The sequence below is a fragment of the Meles meles genome, chromosome 1 (genome assembly GCF_922984935.1).
Source record: "Meles meles chromosome 1, mMelMel3.1 paternal haplotype, whole genome shotgun sequence".
Lineage (NCBI taxonomy): Eukaryota > Metazoa > Chordata > Mammalia > Carnivora > Mustelidae > Meles > Meles meles.
In genome coordinates, this window is record NC_060066.1 from 137637052 (window position 1) to 137652117 (window position 15066).

Consider the following 15066-nt stretch of genomic DNA (forward strand, 5'->3'; position numbering starts at 1 on the left):
ATTAATGTGACTATTGATAGGCTTATGTTTATATCCGTCATTTTGTTTTATATTGTTTCCTTTTGATTTTTCTTCCTACTTTTTGACTTAATGGAATATTTTTTAATGATTCTATTTATTTTATTTTTCGATTTATTAGCTATAACTTTTTTTTTTTAACTGGTTGCTTTAAGGTCAGTAGTAGATATCTTTAATTTATCACTGTCTGCCTTAAAGGGATCTCATATTTCACACAACATATTTCACATGTTGTGTAAGTACTTAGAATAGTACATTTCCATTTCTCCTCTCCAGTCCTTCCTGTTAGTTTTGTCAAGCAGTTTACTTTTATATATGTTGCAAACCCCATGCAATATTATGATATTTGCTTCAAGCCAATTACTTTTTAAAGAGATTGAAATAATAAGAAAAAGTCTCATGTATTTGCATATATGGTTTCCACCTTTGGAGCTCTTTGGTTCTTTCTTTAGCTCTAGATTTTCAACTGATAAAATTTTCCTTCTGTCTGAAGGACTTTCTTTAAAAGTTCATATAGTGTGGGACTGCTGTTACATGTTTGAATCTTTGTTTTGTTTTTCTTTTGATTTTTGAAGATATTTTCTCTGTGTAAAGGTTGATAGCTCTTTTCCCCCCACAGTACTTTAATGATGTTTCATTGATTTCTGTCTTGCATTGTTTTTTTTTTTTTTTAAAGATTTTATTTATTTATTTGATAGAGAGATCACAAGTAGGCAGAGAGGCAGGCAGAGACAGAGGGGAAGCAGGCTCCCTGCTGAGCAGAGAGCCTGATGCAGGGCTGGATCCTAGGACCCTGAGATCATGACCCAGGCTGAAGGCAGAGGCTTAACCCACTGAGCCACCCAGGTGCCCCTTGCGTTGTTTTCATTGGGAAATCTAATCCTTTGCTTATTTTTGTTCCTGTGTATCTTTTTCCCCCATCTCTTTTTAAGAATTGCTTTTTTCTTTATCTCTGGTTCATGCACTTTAATTCTGAGGTGCCTTATTGTGCTTTTTTAAAAAATTAAGTTATGAGAGAGCGTGTGGGTGAGGGAGGAAGCAGAGGGAGAGGGAGACAAGAAGACTGCCCGCTGAGCAGGGAGCCCAAAGCAGGGCTCAGTCTCAGGACCCTGAGATCATGACCTGAGCCAAAACCAAGAGCTGGATACTCAACCAACTGAGCAACCCAGGCGCTCCTGTACTTGTCTTCTTGTTTCTTATACTGGAGTTTTGTTGAACTTCTTGTAAATTTATAGTTTTCTTCAAATTTGGAAACTTTTTGATCATTTTTTTATTCAAAAGTTTTTGTTGCTTTCCTCTTAAGAGATTCTAAGTCCCTTGATCTTGTTCCATAGCTCAGTGAGAATTGTTCATTTTTGGGGAAAGTTTCTACTGCTGTGTATTCAAGTTCACTAATATTGCTTTCTGCCATGTCTAATTTGCCATTAATCCCATCCAGTGTGTTTTTCATCTCTCACATTGTGGCTTATCTCTAGAAGCTGGAACCAAGTGTTATTTGTATGTATGTCTTAAGTACTTAAATTTCAAACATACAGAAATATAGTCACAGTAAATTTCAATGGCCTAATAAGCACTTACAGATAGTGCTAAAGGGAATGAAGTATTTGTAAATTTTGAATTGGTTCTTATATGGAAAAATAGTTTGCAAAAAGATAATTTTTGGTGCTGAGTTTTAAGTGACCAGAGTTGAATTTATTTTTATGGTTGCGATCAATAATTATTGTACAACTAAAATATATAAATCACTATATTAAAAATTATTGTGACTGAAGTATGGATATAGATGAACTTTTTTCCAAGTAATTCACAGTTTATTTGGGAATACCAGATGTGCCTTGTGTATATGTTAATATCTAAAGAATAATTACTAGAGTTTGAAGATGCTTAAAAAAGGGGTACCTGGGTGGCTCAGTGGGTTAAAGCCTCTGCTTTCAGCTCAGGTCTGGATCCCAGAATCATGGGATCGAGCCCCGCATCGGGCTCTCTGCTTGGCAGGGAGCCTGCTTCCCTTCCTCTCTCTCTTCCTGCCTCTCTGCCTGCTTGTGATCTCTGTCTGTCAAATAAATAAATAAAATCTTAAAAAAAAAAAAAAAGATGCTTAGCAAAGAGGTTTTTTTTTTGTTTTTGTTTTTTGTTTTTTTTAAAGATTTTATTTATTTATTTGACAGAGAGAGATCACAAGTAGGCAGAGAGGCAGGCAGAGAGAGTGAGAGGGAAGCAGGCTCCCTGCCAAGCAGAGAGCCTGATGCGGGGCTCGATCCCAGGACCCTGAGATCATGACCTGAGCCAAAGGCAGCGGTTTAAACCACTGAGCCACCTAGGCGCCCCAGCAAAGAGGTTTTGACAAGTAAATTTGAAGAAATAAAAGGAGCAGAAGGTTGTCACCCTTGTTGTGTGGATTACTCAAAATCTGTACTCTTTTCAAGTTCACATTTTGAGGCTTTCAAGTTTCTTCTCTTTCTTTTCCTTTTTTTCCCCCCTGTCATTAAAACTCAAAATCCATGGGAAAAATTTATGTGTAGAGAATGTCTGAATGTAATGACATCTTGTTTTGCTTTAGAACAATCCTGGTGGAAAAACATATCTCTGACTCTAATAAAAAATAAAATGGCAAATACTAGGTCCAGCTTTTCCTCCCTCTGTTCTGCCAACCTATTAAGTCCAAGGACAAATTATAAAAATAACAACTTATATTTTCTCTGACCACTTCTGTGGTTTATGATGTAGATATGCAAGTTACATAACTAAAGTAAAAATTATGAGACTCAATTACTACTTGTAACAAGGGATATTAGAAAAACACTTTTAGGGGCGCCTGGGTGGCTCAGTGGTTTAGGACTCTGCCTTCGGCTCGGGTCGTGATCTCGGGGTCCTGGGATCGAGCCCCGCATCGGGCTCTCGGTTCAGTGAGGAGCCTGTTTCTCCCTCTCTCTCTGCCTGCCTCTCTGACTACTTGTGACTTCTCTCTCTCTGTCAAATAAATAAATAAAATATTAAAAAAAAAAAAAGAAAAACACTTTTTTTTTTTTTTTTAAAGATTTTATTTTATTTATTTGACAGAGAGAGATCACAAGCAGACAGAGAGGCAGGCAGAGAGAGAGAGGGAAGCAGGCTCGCCGCTGAGCAGAGAGCCCGATGCGGGACTCGATCCCAGGACCCTGAGATCATGACCTGAGCCGAAGGCAGCGGCTTAACCCACTGAGCCACCCAGGCGCCCAAGAAAAACACTTTTATTTAGGATTTTTTATTCTTTTCTCCTGATATAGATGAATCTCTGGTTCTGTTACTTAACTCTTTAATTTCAGAAAGTATAAAAATGGCAATATTTTAGAAAATGATAATTTAAGAAACATGAAAATATCAAAACTCAAATGAACTGTTTTTCTTTCTCATAGTTTTACTGCAGTTATAACTTTTAAAAATCAGTGCATGTGGCAACACCAGGAGGATGTGAAGAAATGGTTCAGTACAATATCAAAGATCTTGTTTGATGAAAGTTAATAATTGATAGCCTTAAAGTTGAAATGGGATACTTATTTTTTTTCCTGTGTGTTAAATGTGTTTTTCATTTTAAAAATACAAAGGCTTTGGCAGAGATGAATTTAGGAAGGTAAGTTTCAAGTGTGATAGCAGTGCATTTTAATTAAGGAGGGGAAATGTTGCTAATTTAAAAATAAAAAAAAAATTTTAAATAATTTTTTTTATAAACATATATTTTTAGCCCCAGGGGTACCGGTCTGTGAATTGCCAGGTTTACACACTTCACAGGCTAATTTAAATTTTTAATGGGCCATTGTGTGGTTTAAAAGTTTGGCATTTATAACCATGTTTATTTCCTTTTACATTCTTTCCTTTTTAACAGATTTTTGGAGGTGAGGATATGAGATTAAGGAAATGGATAAGTGTTGTTTTAAACTAAAGTAAATGTATTTTATGTATGTTTAAATATAGTAAGCAGGAATCTTTGAAACCTTAATTTATATAGCTTTATCCTACCAACATCTGGATCTATACTGTCCAGTTGGTAGCCATAAGCCAGATGTGGCAGTTGAGCACCTGAAATGTGGCTGGTCTGAATTGTTATGTGCTAGAAAAGTAAAATGTATACCAGATTTTGAGGAGTTGATGTGAGGAAAAGAATACCTCATTAATTAAATTTTTATTACATGCTAAAATGGTATTTTGGCTATATTTGGTAAAATTATTAAAATTAACTATACTTTTTTTATACTTTATATGTGGCTTATAGAACATTTAAACTGATTGAAGGGGCTTGCAGTACATTTCTCTTGGGCAGGGCTGATCTAGATGATCTAACTTTCATCTTATGTTTATAATTTTACTACTAAAGCATTATTTGTTTGTTTTCCTGAGGATACTCTATAACACAGCCAAGAATATTAAGGAATTAAAAAGCTTGGAAGCAAAATAGATCTTTCCAAGTTTCTCTGTTAAAAAGTTCATATATTTTCAATCATAGGAGAGGCCTTTAAGATCTTCACACAAATTCCTTATTCTTTTTCTTTTCATCGAGGATTGTTTTGCATTTTGTATCAGTTATCTGATTTCCTAAGGAATTTGATGATGTAATTAAGAGAATTTATTGAACTACATTTTCTGTTGCAGCTAGCTTAGCTTCACCTGGTGTTCTTTTTTTTTTTTTTTAAGATTTTATTTGTTTGACAGACAGAGATCACAAGTAGGCAGAGAGAAAGGAAGGGAAGCAGGCTCCCTGCCAAGCAGAGAGCCCTTTGTGGGGCTCGATCCCAGGACCCTGGGATCATGACCTGAGCGGAAGGCATAGGCTTTAACCCACTGAGCCACCCAGGCGCCCCTCACATGGTGTTCTTAAATTAAGATATCTTAGAAGTTAAATCCGCTGTGCTTGTCTGTCTGGAATGTCTACATAAAAGTAATCCCCAAACCATCAATTTCTGGTCAGAATATTTGGGAGGGAGGTGCAAGTCTCCAGTGTTTGCCTTCTCTGAGACCTCATCTTAAAGAAACAGAAGCAAAAGAAAAGCCCTCATGCTTTCAGAACTAAAGAGATCCCTGTCATGTAGGCACCCCACTGAGAGTTGTCTCTGAATTGTTTCCTGTGCTAATTCCTTGTGCTTTCTCTTAATTCTCCCCTTTTTGTTTTTCTTCCTCTGAGACTTGAATTTGTGCTTGATGATGTTGATGTGAAAGGGTGTGACTACCTTGTGAGTCAGGCAAGTATTTTGTTGCTGCTGATCTGCTGTTCTTTTAGCTTGCTAGTTGCTGTTTTTCTCCCAGTACATTCATATCCTGTTTCTTTGATGTAACATTACAAGAGATATTTGAATCCCATGTTTGGAAAGCTGATTCCCCTGCAGTAAGTGCCAGTGTATTTAGCTTTCCAAGTGTTTTTCTTATATAGCAATTTTTTACCTTAGCTTTTCTTAGATCTTTTCTTGGGTCTTTGTAAATTATCTTAGCAGTTTAAACATTTCCAAATGGTATGATGACCTGTTGCTGTTGTATCCTGATCTTTTAGTTCCGGTATCCATAGGAAAGTGTTATGCTGAGTACAAAAGGGAATTAACAAAGTTTACTATCAACTCTTCTCAAGTAGGGTAGTTCCCCATTGTCTGTGGAGGATACATTTCCAAGAATGGCAGTGGATGTCTGCGACTGCAGATAGTTCTGAACTATGTATATACTGTTTTTTCTATACATACGTACCTGTGATAAAGTTTAATTTATAAATTGGGCACAGTAAGAGATTAGCAACAATAACTAATAATACAATAGAACAATTACAGCAATAGAGTGTAATAAAAGTTGTGTAAATAAGGTTTCCTTCAAAATATCTTAATGTACTGTTCTCTTGTGGTGCTTTGAGATGGTAAGATGCCTACCGATGAAGTGAGGTGAGTGACCTAGGCATTGTGACATAGCATTAGGTCAGTGTTGACCTTCTGACCATATGTCAGAAGGAGAATCATCTGCTAATGGACCCCAGTTGATCGTGGGTAACTGACTGCAGGAAAGTGAAGCTGCGAATAAAGGCGGGGGGTGGGACCCTACATTAATTGCCAGATTTCCATTTGCAGGCTTCACCTCTCTTCTCAGGTTCACACTTATCTTTTCCATTGCTGTGCTTCTTACCTATACTGATGTCCCCCAAGTACTTCATACTCTCAAATACCCAAAAGAGAACCCATTGTTTTCCTTCTCCTCTACTGTATTTTTCAATCATAGTGTTATTGTGAGAGGCATTTTCTTTGATGTTCATCAAGTGTGCACTGCCACACACAAGCTACTCCTTTTTTTCTCACATGCCCATCATGAAGTACACACTCTGTGGTTTTCCTTAGATAGGTGACCCCTGGTAAGGATAAGGTTCAGTTTTCAGTAGCAAAGATATGGTGAAGGAATCTGCCCCCAAAAATAAAACTCTGTGTTGGTATATTCCCTTGTTCTCAGTTTAGTCACAAGTTCTCTACATTAGGAACTAGAAATGCTTTTTCTCTGCCAAGTCTTCTAAGCTTCTGGAAGCAGCCAAACCTAGTCTTTCTCTCTCTTTGATGCTACTTGAAGTGAAGTCTAACTGAAAATTAGCTTTAGCACCCCCATCTCAGATAATGTGGGGCTATAGCCATTTTGAATGCTGTCCTTAGAGCTGGAACTACTCTAACAAAAACTTGGAGTCGCTTACTTAGACTGAGGGTTATGTATTCTCCAGGCAGTGAAGATCCAACCTCTGATGTCTTAATCTGACAGCATTCTGAGAGATGAGTAGATTTGGGCTTGAGAATTACTGTAAAGCAGTGGCAGGTTAAAAAATGTCCAGGAGGCCACGCAGATCTGTGGGTAATGCCTTTGATTGTAGCATACAATATTCCTGCTGGGCCAGTATTCTTTTCCTTGAATCTGATAAATTTCTTCTTAAATTAGTCATATGGAATTTACGATGGGATGGAAAGGTAGTGTCCTTTTTTGCAATAAATCTGTGCAAGGCCATGAACCCACTTGCTCTGGAAAGAGGAAAGCAAGTATGTTTTGAATAGACTTCTCAGTAGTCCAAGGACCTATGAGTAATGCAGTATTACCATTTTCCCAGTTGCTGGCCTGAAGTCTTTGGAAATTGTTGACATTTTCAGGTAGTACGCACCCTCTGCTACCGTGTCAGAATATTTCAATTATATTGAAACTACGTGGCAACCAGTTTAGGAGTCTTCCTGAGTTGTTTCATCACTGTACTTAGCAAAAAGGAATAAAAATACTTGATTCTAACTACACTTTCTATAAAGTCTACATTTTCTTTCTTTTTTCCCCCCCAAGATTTTATTTATTTGAGAGAGAGAGACAGACCATGAGCAGGGGGGAAGAGGCGGAGGTAGAGAGAGAAGTAGACTCCCACTGAGCAGGGAGCCTGATGTGGGGCTTAATCCCAGAACTCTAAGATCTTGACCTGAACTGAAGGCAGATGCTTAACCAACTGAGCCACCCCGGTGCCCTACGTCTACATTTTCTTAATGACTGTGTAAATTCTTTTCCTGTGTATCATGACTTGGAAGCTCAGCAGGGAGAGTCTTGACTCAATTCAATTATTCAAATTAATACTCAATTCAAGTATTAATTCTGGAAAATGTTCCAACTCTCTTAACAGAAGACTTCTTCATTATACCTATAGCATTGAAAAAAATTCTAAATTTTATCTTTAGAAAAATCTGAAATTTGCTAGAATGACCAATTATTAAGAAAAGGAAAAAAATGGAATAATGGTCATATTTTCCTTTCTTAACACGACAGCTACATTTAGGGCCACCTGGTGGTGTAATCGGTTAAGAGTCTGACTCTTGGTTTCAGCTCAGGTCATGATGTTGGGGTCCTGGGATCCAGCCCCACGTTGGGCTCTGTGCTCAGCATGGAGTCTGCTTCGGATTCTCTCTTTTCCTTTCCCTGTGCCCCTCTGGCTCATGCCGTCTCTCTCTGTCTCTCAAATAAATAAATCTTAAAAACAAAACAAAACAAAATAAATACATTTAATATATTAAAAAAGGTCCTTTTCAAAATAATAGTCATTATTAAAAAAAAAGTTTTTAAGGACTTTCAACAGTAGAAAACAGTAGTTTCTCAACTAATTGTCACTGCTGTTAGTGTCATTAACCACAGAGGGTATTTTCTGTAAATTTTTATAAAGTTGATATATAGGGGCGCCTGGATGGCTCAGTGGGTTAAAGCCTCTGCCTTCATCTCAGGTCATGATCTCAGGGTCCTGGGATCAAGCCCCGCATAAGGCTCTCTGCTCGGCGGGGAGCCTGTTCCCCCTCTCTCTCTGCCTGCCTCTCTGCCTGTTTGTGATCTCTGTCTGTCAAATAAATAAATAAAATATTTTCAAGTTGATATATAATATGCAATCAGAGAAATGCTCAGTTCTTTTTTTTTTTTTAAGATTTAATTATTTAATTGACAGAGAGATAGAGAAAGAGCACAGCTAAGCAGAGCGGCAGGCAGAGGAGAGAGAGAAGCAGGCTCTCTGCTGAGCAGGAAGCCTGATGTGGGGCTCAATCCCAGGACCCAGGAATCATGAGCTGTAAGCAGCTGCTTAACCAACTGAGCCACCCAGGCACCCGAGAAATGCTCAGTTCTTAAGTATAGTTTGAGTTTTGACAAATTTGTGTATAACCCACATGCCCATTAACACATAGATGGTTTCTGTCATGTTAGAAAATTCCTATCATCCCAGAAAATTCCCTTGTGCCCTTTCTAGCAACTTCACCCCACTGAAATTTCTCTTCTGATTTTTATTGTCATCGATGTATTTTACCTGTTCTTTTTTAATATAACACTTTTTGAGCTATAACTCATATACATACAGTTCACCAGTTTAAAGTACACAATTCAGTGTTTTTTCACATATTCAGAGTTGTATAATCCTCACTACAAGAGAGCACATGTCTATTAGCTGTCACTGTCCTTTGCTTCTTGCTCCTCTCACTTCTAGTCTAGTTCTCAGCAAAAGCTAATCTACTTTTTTAGTTCTAGATATTTTATATAGGAAACCTACAATATGTTTCCTTTTGTGACTTTTTCACTTAGCATAATGTTTTCAAGGTTTGTTCATGTTGTTGCATGTACCAATATTTTACTCCTTTTCATGATGAAATAATATTCCTTTATATGGCTATATGAGTTTTTTTTTTAAAATATTTTTATTTATTTATTTGACAGAGAGAGAGGTCACAGGCAGAGAGGTAGGCAGCGAGAGAGGGAGAAACAGGCTCCCCACTGAGCAGAGAGCCTGATGCGGGGCTCGATCCCAGGACCCTGAGATCATGACCTGAGCTGAAGGCAGAGGCTTAAACCACTGAGCCACCCAGGTGTCCCCTATATGAGTGTTTTTTAATCCATTTAACAGTTGATGGACATTTGGGTTGTTTCCACTTTATTGGCTAGTATGAATAGTGCTGAACATTTGTTGTATAAGTTATGTACCTGTCACCCCAGGAAACTGCACGTCCATTAGCAGTCACCCCCTATCCCTTCCTGGGCACAGATTTTCATTTCTCTTGGTTATATACATAGGAGTGGAATTGCTGGTTCTTATGATAATTCTTTGTTTAATTATTTGAAGAATTACCATACTGTTTTCCAAAGTGGTTTTACCATTTTACATTCCCGTAAGTGGTATCTAAGGATTCCTATATCTCCATTTCTTCACCAGCACTTGTTATTACGTCTTTTTGATTACAGCCATCCTAGTGGTTGTGAAGTGGTGTGTTATTATGGTTTTGGTTTGCATTTCCCAAATGACTAGTGATGTTGAACAACTTTTTATGTGCTCACTTGCCATTTGTATATCTTTTTTGGGAAAAAATGTCTATACTGGTTCTTTGCCCATTTTTTAGTTGGGCTGTTTGTCTTTATCACTGAGTTGTAAGTTTCTTATATGTTCTAGATATAAGTCTTCTGGGTTGCAAATATTTTTTCCCATTCTGTGAGTTTTCTTTTCACTTTCTTGATGGCATCCAGGAAGGTGTGAAATATTTTTTTAATTTTGTTAAGTTCAGTTTGTGTGTGTGTGTGTATGTATTGATTTATTTAGTCACTTGTGCTTTTGGTGTCATATTTAAGAAGGCTTTACCTAACCCAGAGTCATGAGGACTTACTCCTGTTTTTTCTTCTATACTACACTGTTCTTGAACTTAACATATGCAGAATCATGTAGTATATGCTTTTTTGCATCTGGCTTCTTTCACTCAACCTAGCATTTATAAGATTGGTCTGTGTTATTATATGTGTCAGCAGTTTGTTTCTTTTTATCGCAGAGTAATATTGCAATGAATAAATATATCATAATTTGATCACTTATTTTTTCTGGATATTTGGTTTGTTTCTGGGTTTTAACTATTATGAATAAAGCTTCTGTGAACTTCAAGTCTTTCTCTTGTTGGATCATATGAAAATGTATTTAGTTCTAAAAGGTGGTTGAAGTATGACATTAGTATATGACAGTTACAATTATTCCCATCCAAGGCAACACGTGTTATGGTCAATCTGTAAAATTGTAGTCATTCTAGGGGCGCCTGGGTGGCTCAGTGGTTTAGGCCACTGCCTTCGGCTCAGGTCATGATCTCAGGGTCCTGGGATCGAGTCCCGCATCGGGCTCTCTGCTCGGCAGGGAGCCTGCTTCCCTCTCATTCTCTCTGCTTGCCTCTCTGCCTACTTGTGATCTCTCTCTGTCAAATAAATAAATAAAATCTTTAAAAAAAAAAAATTGTAGTCATTCTACTGTATACATAGTTTGATTTTAACTTGCATTTCTCTGACTAATGATGTCCCATTGGTTATTGGCCACTTGATTATCTTGTTTTGTAAACTATCACTTTCAGTCTCTTACTCATTTAAACAGCTATGTTTTTTGCCTTCTTAACTATTGATTTTAAGAGTTCTTTGTATATTCTGGATACTAATCTTTTGTTAGATACATATGTTGAGAACATTTTTCCCCCAGTCTGTGGCTTACCTTTTCATTTTCTCAGGAGTATCGTTTGAAGAGCAGAGTTTCTAAGTTTGATAAAGTCCACTTTATTTTTTAATCAGTTTTCTCTTTTATGGTTAGTGTTTCCTTGTGTCTCATTAACACATTTTATCTCCTCCAGGGTTGTAATGGCTTTTTCCTGTTTTCTTCAAGGAGTTTTAGTAGTTTTAACTTTTATATTCATGGCTGTTGTCCATTTGAGTCATTTTTGTATGTCATGTGAGTTAAGGCAGGGACAATATTTTAAATAACATATCTTTATTTGTAATACTTCATTTATACATTTTTCTTACAGTTCTGTATATTTGTTTAGTATTATTTCACTGTCCTCTGAAGATAAACTGCTTTACCCTCTTCTCTAACTCACTCATGATTGTACTTGGCATTCCTGCTTTTACCAGAAGTTACAGCTTGGCAATCTCTGAGACCTTTCTGACTCTAAAAGCCTTCTGTTTTAAGTACTTTTTCATCTATACTTCCATTATATCTCAAAGTTATATTTAGCTTGGGAAACATAATTATTTTCTTTTTAACTGCATGTCTCTCTATTGATGGTAGTACTGTAGTTTAATTACTTGGCATATAGCAAGCACTCAATGAATAATGAACTGAAATATAGGACTTAGGTTCAAGTTGTTTCAGTAAAGTTTGTTTCTCTATCCCATTTAGAGTTCTGAGGGATTAGACTCATACATAAAAGTATTTACATATATATATATTAATTTTTCCATAGGATATATTGTGGACTTACTGAAATAGTATCTAGGGAAAAAACAGTGTTTAAGTAAACATTTTTTTTTTCTAATAAAGAATATAGCAAATAGTTGGCCCTTAATTAGCTTGGTTGTATACATTTTTCTGTTTCTATCATATTTTGGACATTTTTAATAAATTATTGAAATGGAAATGTATTAAATTATCCCATCAATAAGGTTAGAATTTGTTCAATTTGTGTTACTATGTTGTATTACTGAATATGACATATTTGGGATTTGAAGTTTTTTTTTTTTTTTTTTTTTTTTTTTTTTTTAAAGATTTTATTTATTTATTTGACAGAGAGAGATCACAAGTAGACAGGCAGGCAGAGAGAGAGAGAGAGAGGGAAGCAGGCTCGCTGCTGAGCAGAGAGCCCGATGCGGGACTCGATCCCAGGACCCTGAGATCATGACCTGAGCCGAAGGCAGTGGCTTAACCCACTGAGCCACCCAGGCGCCCCTGAAGTTTTTTTTTAATATGGGTATTTGATTTTATTTCAATCAGTCAATATTTATTTACTTTGAATCAAGTTAAATGCTCTCAGGGATATAAGGATGAGTAAGTTATAAATCTCCCATACAAAGGGTGTTTCTGTAGTCTGTTTAGTAGGGTTTGGCACATATGTATCTTTTCTTTATTGGTTTTTATTTATCTTAAATTACTACTGGAGCATTTCTTATATCCTAAGCAGATGACTTTCTCAAGAAATTACTGGAAGTAAATAGTATCCATGTTAAAAACAAATAGATCTTTTAGGACCCTTATTGAATGACATGTAATTTACATCTTTATAGTGATGGAGCCACATTTTCCAACCTTTCTTTATAGACTATTACTTTATGGAAGAAATAATGGGTTTAATGTTGTGGTGAGTCATGAAATTGGTCTCTGAAATTATCTTAATTCATCTTTCAACAGATAAGAAAACACAAAGGTGATAGGGCCTTAAGAGTGAAGAAGTCTTAGTTTGAGAGTGCGAACCCAGTGATAAATAACAGCTGTTAGAGGCCTGAGTTTTTGAGAGAGAGCAGGGATTGTGCAGATGGAGTGGATTAAAATCCTCCATCTAAAGAAAGAAGCTCTTACTTTGCTATACCTTGTTGTTCCTATGCAGAAATATGGGTCTGGTTTTGCCCTATCTTTTTATTTTTCAAGAGAATCCCCAGAATTGTAAATAAATATAAATATATGTATATAAACAAATAAGTGAAATCTTCTAATTTTAATATTAATAATTGTTGAATTTATACAAACACTGCATGGCCAAACAAAACACTTTGTTTGGGCAGATATAAGTATGGGTAGAGAAAAATAAAAAGAGAGAAGGGATTTGTATGATTTGTATGGCTCTGCCTTGCTTTTTTCTAGCCCAGGACATATTCTAAACATGTTAGAATTAGTTCGTTCATAGAATTTTTATACCTGTTCCAACTGTAGTTTCTTTTTTCCTGAAGCCCCTTTCCCCAACTATTTTTCTTACCAGATTTCTCCTAATTTGTATTTTTAGTGGAGATGAAGAGAAATTACGATGGGACTAATAGCACTAAAATATTTAACATAATTTACTATCAAGTTCTGAAATTGTGGGGCGCCTGGTGACTCAGTCAGTTAAGCATCCAACTGTTGGTTTTGGCTCAGCTCATGATTTCAGGGATGTGAGATAAAGCCTCATGTCAGTCTCTGTGCTCAGTGAGAGTGTAGAGTCAGCTCAAGAGTCTTACCTCCTTCCTCTCCCTACCTTGCTGCCTCACCCCGGCTCTCTCTCTCTGTCTCTCAAATAAATAGTCTTTAAAATTTTTTTGAAATTGGTATGCTTAAATGAAAAAAAATATAGCAGTAATTTTATTGATGCCAATCAGATATTATTGAAATTATGCATATTCTAAAACCATGGCTATAGTGAAGCTCTAAGTATCATCATTGCTTCATCATTGTGAAATTAGATCTTGAGCGGTTTTTAATTATGTTTTAGATTATTAGAGACGGATAGTAAGTCTTTAAGATCTGTAAATGGGTCAAGAAGAAACAGTGGCTCCTCCCTTGTATCAAGTTCATCAGCCTCTAGCAACCTCAGCCACCTTGAAGAAGATTCTTGGATTCTTTGGGGAAGAATTGTTAATGAATGGGAAGATGTACGCAAGAAGAAGGAAAAGCAAGTTAAGGTATTCATATTCCTTGTTGAAGTTCTTCCTCTTATTCCAAAGGGGCATCAAGGCATGGATTAATAGAAGATTTAAAAAAATCAGATTCTAGTACTTTGCAAGTGCTGTAATAAAGAGCTCTACTTTATATGTTTTCATTTATTTGTGCCCATTAAAGTTTTGACTTGTAGATACAGTTTTTATAGGTGCCTTCTAATGGTAGAAATATATAACTGAAAATTATTTTGGAGATTAAATCCTCACATTTTATACATTCAGGAATGAAGTTGTACCTTCTGACATCTTTGAATTATTGGTATCTTACATTTTTTTTTTTTTTTTTTTTTTGCCTAAAACACCTCTTTGAAAGGTAATGGTTACTGTGCTTTCATTCACAGCTCTGCAGATTATCAGTTACTTCTTTAATAGCTTTAGAGGCCATACTTTGGGAGAAATGTCAAGAATTTATCCATGAGATTGTAGCTCTCTGATCAGAATAGGACACACCCAAGGGCCAAGTCTTAGCCTTGGGTAAAAGGTTCCCTAGTCTTAAGAGTAGCTTTGTGAATTATAAATTTGATAGAATGTTCCACCCCATTCCAACCCCCCCGTAAGTCTTCTTTGGCTTTTAAGGTAGGAGACTTAAATGGTTCGTTCAAAAATTTTTATTTTACTTTTTTATTTTTAGGAGCTTGTTCGTAAAGGGATACCCCACCACTTTAGAGCAATAGTTTGGCAACTTTTATGCAGTGCACAAAGTATGCCAATTAAGGATCAGTATTCAGAACTCCTAAAAATGACCTCACCGTGTGAAAAATTGATCAAAAGGGACATTGCTAGAACTTATCCTGAACACAACTTTTTTAAGGAAAAAGATAGCCTTGGACAGGAGGTTTTATTTAATGTAATGAAGGTAAGTTCTATTTATTCATTTTTTGAAATGAATTCTCAGAAGATTGAAATTATATATATAATGAAGCATGAACCTTCACTACAGTAATGAGTTTCTTTTGCAGAAATTTGTTGTTAGCCTAATTTCTGCTTTATTTTTGATGCTACATTACTGTCTAGTTTGGAGAACTTAGAAAATCCATCACTTTACTTAGTACTAGTTGGTTGAAGTCAAATAACCTGTAAATC

The 15066-nt window shown here is 36.3% G+C and overlaps 1 protein-coding gene across 5 annotated transcripts in view; it reads left to right on the forward strand.

Annotated features, from left to right (window-relative positions):
* EVI5 (ecotropic viral integration site 5) overlaps positions 1 to 15066 on the forward strand; it is a 200666-nt gene that overhangs the window by 46910 nt on the left and 138690 nt on the right. For all 5 annotated transcript variants that reach the window (XM_046014873.1, XM_046014881.1, XM_046014846.1 and 2 more), the window contains exons 3-4: positions 13758 to 13947; positions 14615 to 14839. In XM_046014873.1, coding sequence (XP_045870829.1) covers positions 13758 to 13947; positions 14615 to 14839 — 415 coding nt within the window. The remainder of the gene's footprint in view (positions 1 to 13757; positions 13948 to 14614; positions 14840 to 15066) is intronic.